The following is an 8,088-nucleotide window of genomic DNA, read 5'->3' on the forward strand; positions in this document are numbered from 1 at the left end:
AAATGACAATATTGTAAAAATTTGGACGAGAGCTAATCAATTGAGACAATATCTCGAAAATGTGGAGGAGAGTTGAGTTTGAAAACAAAAATAGTTAAATCTAAAATATTTTATCAAAGAAGAATGTGAGATAAATCTGTCAATGAATAAAGTTGAAGACAATTATTCAATGAATGGCATATTTGATATTTAGTTGAAATACAAGTATGTTTTCGTAACAAAGCATGCATATAAGGGCATGCCCTTCCCGTACCCTTGCCACATTGTTAAGCCCTTTTCAACTCATTTATTTCATTCTCTAGCATTCCCTCCCTTATCTTCTTCTTCCCAATCTTGAAGAGTTTCAAACCTCAATCAACATGAACGAAGGGTTCTTGTTTCTCTCCTTGCTCTTTTGCGCCACCTTTCATGTCTCCCTCTCCTTTAACGATGGTAAGTTACATTCCTATATATGCACACATTCACTCATAAACAAATATTTTATTTATTATATGTCTTCAAAAATATTGGTTAAAATCGTAATATTTAGTTATTTACTATATTATTAATTTTTGTTCCTTAGCTAGTATTGAAAAACGCTGTCAATTAGCTAATCGATGTACAATAGGTGATTGAAAAAATGCTTAATTAATTTTATTAAAAATGAATTGAATGTTGAATTGAACTTTAATTGAAATATTTCAATTAAAGATTAAAAATTACTTAACTATTTACTGAACCTTATATTACTGATTCATTCTTTTATAATTTATTTGTGAGTTGATTTTTTTTTTTTAAATTAGTGGATTAAATCTATATTTTAATATATATTTACTATTTTAACAAATTATTTATTACATTGTTATTTTAATTTTTTTAATATATTAAATATATATTAAAATATAAATTTAATTTTTTTTAAATTTTCACTTCAAAATTCAACTCGAGACTCGAGAAGGTTAAAAAAAGAATTAAAGTATATGTATACGAAAATAGATTATTTAACTTTGATGGTTTATAACTTTAATAATTTTAGTATATTTAAGGAAAATATTAATGATTAAAATAAATAAATAAAAATTATTTAAATAAAAAATAACTGATTAAGAGAAATATAAAAACAAAATTACTAAAAATAAAGAATTAAAAGATAGACAATTTGAACTCATGTACACAGATGCACCCACATTTGTTTGTAGGCACTTGGCATTTAAAAACAGCTCAATATTCATCATATTTCCTTTACAAAAGATTATTTTGTGTACTCGTATATGTTGCGGTTAATGTAGTGTTTCGTAAATCGTAAAATAAAAATAAAAAATGGTAATTTTGGGGCCCGCGTGTTAGGCTATGAATAAAGCAGTCGCAGGATGGTCTGAAAAATCACATGGGAGTGTATGGTGACTGAGGGAGTTAATGAGTGGATAATTAGATAGGTCACTGAGGTGATGCATACCACCACGTGACCTATCACTATTTTTTCACTCCCCATTTTTATCTCACTGGCCAATTTTTACACAATGGTGGTACAAATTGGATTGGTTGAAGAAACAAATATCACCGTGAATAATTAAATCATTATAATGGTAGTATACTATATTTATAGTTTATTTTAATAGTACCATTTTATGTAACATGTTCAAGTCAAGTAACATTTATCGTAAAACGAATAGTATAATTCATAAAATTTCATCGATATTCGCATTAACCTACTCTAGCATATATTTCCATACATGCTTGTCGGGTTTATGGACAAAATCTCCTTTTCCAAATAGTAGACACCAAGACTATGCACCCCAATTATTTATGATGTGATATTTTGTTTTTTTTGAAAAATTATAAACTTGGTCTAGCCCATGATACATAATTTATTAATGTTTGAATTTGAAATAAAATAAAACAGGACTAGTGGCAAATGGGAATTTCGAATTGGGACCAAAAGCATCAGATCTAAAAGGCACAGTAATAACCGGGGGTAAAACCGCGATTCCGGAATGGGAAATATCAGGGTTCGTTGAGTACATAAAATCAGGTCAAAAACAAGGTGACATGTTACTAGTTGTACCCGAAGGTGCATATGCTGTTAGACTAGGAAATGAAGCATCAATTAAACAAAGAATAAAAGTAATTAAAGGAATGCATTATTCAATTACTTTTATGGTGGCACGCACGTGTGCACAAGAAGAAAGAATTAATATATCCGTCGCACCTGATTTTGGGATTATTCCTATACAAACATTGTATACAAGTAGTGGTTGGGATCCAATTGGTTATGGTTTTAAAGCTCAATATGATGTCGTTGAAATGGTTATTCATAATCCTGGTGTTGAGGAAGATCCTGCTTGTGGACCTCTTATTGATTCTGTTGCTCTAAGAACTCTCTACCCTCCTAAAGCTACTAATAGTAAGTTCAACTTTTTCTTTTATATATATTGCTTTAATATATGCTGTGCCTTATGTCATATATATTTTTGCAACAATAATTAAAAGACATAGCTGGATTAATACCTATAAAGGCAGCTGCTTAAATACTCTCTCCATCTCGGAATTAAACTGTCTTAAAATAATTATTTTTTTTGCAACTACTTTATTTAATTAATATTGTTTTGAGTTTAAATTTAAAATTCTATAATTATATAAGTTAATTAGTGTGATATTTATATATTTTTTAAGAAAAAATAAAATAATATTTATTGACTTGTCTATGTAAATGTGAGACAATAAAACCAAATGGACGTGGCTCTGTTTCAACATTAATATATACGGGCCAGAGTAAGTAGGTAGAACGTTACGATCATATACTAATGAAATGCAATTAAGCTTACTCTTCCTATAAAAAATTTCTTGGAACTACTGCTACAAAATATAGCTGCATAAAACAATTGTTTTCTTCCTATAAAGTGATGTCTGACATTAGAATAGAACAGTTGTTTTCTTGCCACTTTATTGCATGTGTTGTGTGATAGCGATGAAAAGGGATTTTTAATGGAGTATCCGTTCCCTTCAAAATAGAAAGAAAAACAAAATTCTAAGGTGTAGGTAGACTAATTTTTTAACACTTTTGCTTCCCACACCCCTCATTTTACTTCGCACACCCCTCAATTTTTTTGTAAACCCAAACTATCCTTCCCTCTTTATTCACTTAACCCTTCATTTTTATCTTCATCATCATTAACCTAACATTTTCAATCTTCTTCAATATTCTTCAACCATTTTGATACATTTCATCTTCAATAATCTTCAATCACTTTCAACATCTTCATCATTTTCATCATCTTAATCATTATAGTGATTCAAATCAACTAGGTATGGATTTTGTTGGGTTTTGTAGCTTAAATATTTTTTTTCAAAATCTGGGTTTCGTACGTGAACTCAGTTCACGAACGTTTACGTGAAATGAATTCACGTATCTGATAAAATTAAGAAAATTCAGATGCTACGTGAATTAAGTTTACATAAACGTACGTGAATTAAGATTGCGTACATCAATGGAGTTTTAAAATTTCCTATGAAATACGTGAATTGAGATAACGTAAGTGTACGTGAACTCAATTCACGTAGCAAACATGTGAATTGAATTCACGTACACATACGTGAACTCAGTTCACGTATAGGTAAGAATTTGAAAAATCTCAGTCATACGTGAACTGAGTTTACGTGTGTTCACTTGAATTCAATTTAAGTATTTGCTACGTGAACTGAGTTCACGTACACATACGTTATCTCAGTTCACGTAAAAGTGATAAAATTTGGAACAACCATTGATGAACATTCAAAAACAACCATTCAAAAAACCCTAAACCATTAAAAAAAAACAACAACCCGAAAACGAAAAACAACAATTGCTTACTTGATTGAAGATTATATTGGGTTTAGGGTTGAAAATGATTGAAGATTGCTTACTTGATTCAAGAATGTAGATGATTGAAGATGAAGGTGTTAGGTTAATGAAGATGAAGATGATGAAGTTAGAAATGATGAGTTAATTGAATAAAGAGAGAAGGGTAGTTTGGGTATTTAGGGTTTACAAAAAATTTAAGGGGTGTGGGAAGTAAATTGAGGGGTGTGGGAAGCAAAAGTGATTTTTTAAAAGAAATATGAAATTCTAATTACAATCCACAAGTCTACTGAAAATTGATTGATATAATTGATGTTGATTCAATAAATTGAATTAAATTTTAAGAAATATAAATATTTATTTTTATTTTTATTGAATTGACTTAGATCGAGTTATTGTTTCAGTCTTAAAGATAGAGAGAATCTTGTCATTAATCATTGTTAAATTTTCACATGACTTTTAAATATTGATCAACAATTGACCATCATGAGAGTAGTTCACCCTAACATCTACCTCAATAATAATATTAAGTTCGTTTGAGTGAATTTGAATTTGCATTCACATACTTTAAAAAAGGTGTGAAGTTTTGACTTTGTGAATGGAAAAAATGGGGTTGGATCTAATGAAAGAAAATTTATCTATTTGGATATAATAATGGTGAGCACCATGCAACTATATGAATTATTAATTAAGATTTGTTATTTGTTAAAATAGTAACATACTTTGGTCTAAATTAACATATTATTACACTTGTCGACAGAAAACTTATTAAAGAATGGTGGATTTGAAGAAGGGCCTTATATATTCCCCAACACATCATATGGAGTAATAATCCCACCGAACATAGAAGATAACCACTCACCCCTCCCAGGTTGGATGGTAGAATCCTTAAAAGCAGTAAAGTACCTAGACTCATCCCATTTCTCTGTCCCAGAAGGAACAAGAGCAATTGAGCTAGTGGCAGGTAAAGAAAGTGCAATTGCACAAGTAGCTAGAACAATTCCTGGCAAAACCTATGTTCTCTCATTTTCAGTTGGAGATGCAAGTAATTCATGTGAAGGGTCTATGATTGTTGAAGCATTTGCTGGTAGAGACACAGTTAAAGTTCCTTATCAATCCAAAGGTAAAGGTGGGTTCAAACGTGCGGTTCTTAAGTTTGTGGCTGTTGGGTCAAGAACAAGGATTATGTTTTTAAGCACTTTTTATAGTATGAGAACTGATGATCTTTCTTCTCTTTGTGGGCCTGTTATTGATGATGTTAAGTTGCTTAGCCTGCGTAAACCATAAATGGGCTAATATTATTGGGCCTGTTTTATGAAGGGATTTTATTACTATTGGGCCTATCATGGGATGAGGCATATTATGTATAATGAGCCTTTGATTAGTTTTCATATATATACATATATTTGTTAGGAGAATAAAGAATGTTCTTTTCTCCTTTAATATAATTAAGCCCTGGTGAGAGGTGCTAAGTATGATTTTAATTTTAATTAAAAATATGTGTATATCAAATTATGCTAATGGATATAGACATATATAAATCTTGTTATGTATTTTGCAGTAATAAATTATGAAAATGAAATATAGACTGTTCATGTATTTATTTTTTGAAAATAATATTTACTTTTATCTGTGTTATAAATGAATGTTTAATTTTGACTACTTGTCACTTGTTGTTGATGATAAGAAGGTAATTTCCAATTTGCTTTATTCTTTAGCTATTGGACCATTCTCTCCTTTACTGATCTATCTTTGTTGCTATATGTGATATGGGTCGGTTTTAATGCATGTAATATTCATAGTCATATATTTGAGCATGCGTAATTTGGATTAATAATCGAATATTTTGAAAGTGAATCGAGAATACGATTAATAATTGACTATTTTAGCCCCTTAAAAAAGTATTTAAGTTCCGTCTTTGCACTTAAGGTGCCAGCCAATAGAAAATGTCCATGGTTATCTCTTTAGCATTTACCAAGCCCAACTATGTCTATATGTGTGCAGAAAATAACGCTGGTATTGCACTTAATTCAACCTTAGGCAAACTTTGGACATTGAAATTGTCATCTACATGTTGGTGTTTAACTCCCCTCAACTATTGAAACTATCCTCATTAATTTTCTATTATGGGTTGTACTAAAATATATACACATAAGCACTCACTCGATAAGCATTTAAGTAGACTATTTATTCAAAATTCGTGAAACAGTATACTCAATAAAACAGGAAAACAAATATTTTATGGAATTTTTATCACAATAATATGTACATAAACATGTATACAATAAGTACTTAACTTTTTATACATATTTTTGTTTTCATTAATAGCTACTATTTTTTTGTCATAAAAAATAATCAATTTTCATAACATCTAACGTATTATTACTCATTAGATAAAAAAAGTAGTTGCTATACATTATTTCTGCAAAGAATTTTAAATAATGACAACATAATAATAATCTTTATATTATTAAAAACATATAACTTTAATTATAATTATAATTATAATTATAATAGTATTTTTAAAAATTATATATAAAAATATTTATAACTGATTATTAATAATACTTTCAAATAATTTTCCGAAATAGTATATTATTATTGTAAAAAAATTTACTATGTCAATCGATCTTAATGATCACATAATTAAAAATATTTAATTTTAATTATAATTTTTTTCAATAATTGAACAATTTTCTTTTTGCATTAATTCTGCAACTTTTCATAAAATTATTTTAATTAATTAAAAATTATTCCACTCAAAATTCAAATTGAGTTATACCAAGGATTTGTACTTAACTAAACTATCTGAGGGTAATAACCTCATTTCTTAATTCACTCACGTATAATTCGTTACATTAATATATAAAAATTAATCTAAGTTTTTTACGAATCTATTTTTTTTATTGCATTATAAACAAATTTAAGAAAGTAACTTGCATTGCAGTGTAGAGGGTGAGGATAGTGAAGTAACTTCACGATCCAGTATGAACTAGAAGAATCTCATTTATACATCTAAGCTTAGATTATTCGCTTAATTTTTCATTTCATTCTCGTTACTTTTGTGGTTCAGGTAACCTCTACTCTCTTCTCATCTCTTCCCCTAAACGATGTCGTTTCTACACTTCTCTTTCATCAATTCACATAACCTACTCAATACACCGTTATTTTTGTCGTATTCTACTTAGTACCCTGCGTTTCATGCACAACTAGGGTTTTAGGTTTGCGACTCATGTTCCACGCATTTACTCTGTTTCAGTTTCAATGCTTTTTACTCCAATTTCGTTTCGTTTTTATACTGAATGATTTGCTTTTTGCATCTCTGTCGCTGATCTGATTTTCTTCACTCAATTAAAGATTATTGTCGAATTGCCCGAAACGGTTATAGGGCGAAATTTTCTGCTCGAAACTAGTTGCATGTTAAATTTTTGTTGTTGCTTATTTGATTTATTCGTTTTTGTTAGTTTAGGGTATTTGAATTGAACACTGTAACTGTTAGTTAGTTTCTTAACGATGGAGTAAAAAATTATGGATGTATAGTTGTACATTGATATGAGGGTGCTGAAAAGTAGTTGCATGTTATATTTGTGTTGCTGAGTTGATTTTAGAGAATAAAGATGCACTGCCAGGGTAAAAGTGTAAATTGCAGTGTAAAACATTTTTTTTACATTGACCACCAATATTAACTCGTACGACAACAAATAAATAGATAGTTGCTTTTGATTTCAAAACTGCACAACATGTGGCAGATTGAATGGTCATGATTGGACGACTTACAGTGTTGGTGTATCTCATTTAATCTCTTGATTTTATCCCATTTTGTTAGTTTTGGGTTTTGAATTTAGCATTGTTAGTGCCTTATACTAGCAATTGATGGTGATTGAAATACGATGCAGTTTGTAATTTGCTTCTGCATTTATTTTGGGTATGGTTGAACTTAATTTCCTGGTATCTTGTTTTAATAAGGCCCATTTTTAGTTATAACTTGTGAAGTCAACTTGAACTCAGGTAGCCTATGCTAAACTTTTGTTGTAGAAGCTTGAAAGTGAAGCTGGAGTAGGATAGTTCAGTATTGTGACTAAAATTGGTGTTTTCTTGCTTGTTGATGAATTATTATTGCTTCAGATCAATTAAAATTGTTTTGTTTATGAAATTACCAATTTTTAATTTTAGACTGGTGATTTGGTTTAGATTTTGATTATTAAGATACATTATGGCAAAGAAGAAGAATCCCATGGTTTTTCTGGATGTGTCTATAGATGGGGATCCTG

The 8,088-nt window shown here is 29.4% G+C and overlaps 2 protein-coding genes across 7 annotated transcripts in view; both read left to right on the top strand.

The window, feature by feature from the left end:
- The first annotated feature begins 249 nt into the window (after positions 1–249).
- Positions 250–5,416, top strand: LOC101508759 (BIIDXI-like protein At5g11420). The gene is made up of 3 exons (XM_004498597.3): positions 250–432; positions 1,883–2,383; positions 4,578–5,416. Exons 1-3 carry the CDS (start codon positions 360–362, stop codon positions 5,102–5,104), a joined length of 1,101 nt encoding a protein of 366 aa, XP_004498654.1. The 5' UTR covers positions 250–359; the 3' UTR covers positions 5,105–5,416.
- A 1,336-nt stretch (positions 5,417–6,752) lies between these two features.
- Positions 6,753–8,088, top strand: part of LOC101509078 (uncharacterized) — a 7,899-nt gene continuing 6,563 nt past the window's right edge. Inside the window, exons 1-2 of one of the 6 annotated variants that reach the window (XM_073367479.1) lie at positions 6,753–6,890; positions 8,009–8,087. In XM_073367479.1, the coding sequence (XP_073223580.1) occupies positions 8,031–8,087 (57 nt within the window). In that variant the 5' untranslated portion in view covers positions 6,753–6,890; positions 8,009–8,030. The other 5 variants (XM_073367482.1, XM_073367480.1, XM_073367477.1 and 2 more) reach the window with 5 other exon arrangements.

Source organism: Cicer arietinum, chromosome 4, assembly GCF_000331145.2.
Source record: "Cicer arietinum cultivar CDC Frontier isolate Library 1 chromosome 4, Cicar.CDCFrontier_v2.0, whole genome shotgun sequence".
NCBI classification, from domain to species: domain Eukaryota; kingdom Viridiplantae; phylum Streptophyta; class Magnoliopsida; order Fabales; family Fabaceae; genus Cicer; species Cicer arietinum.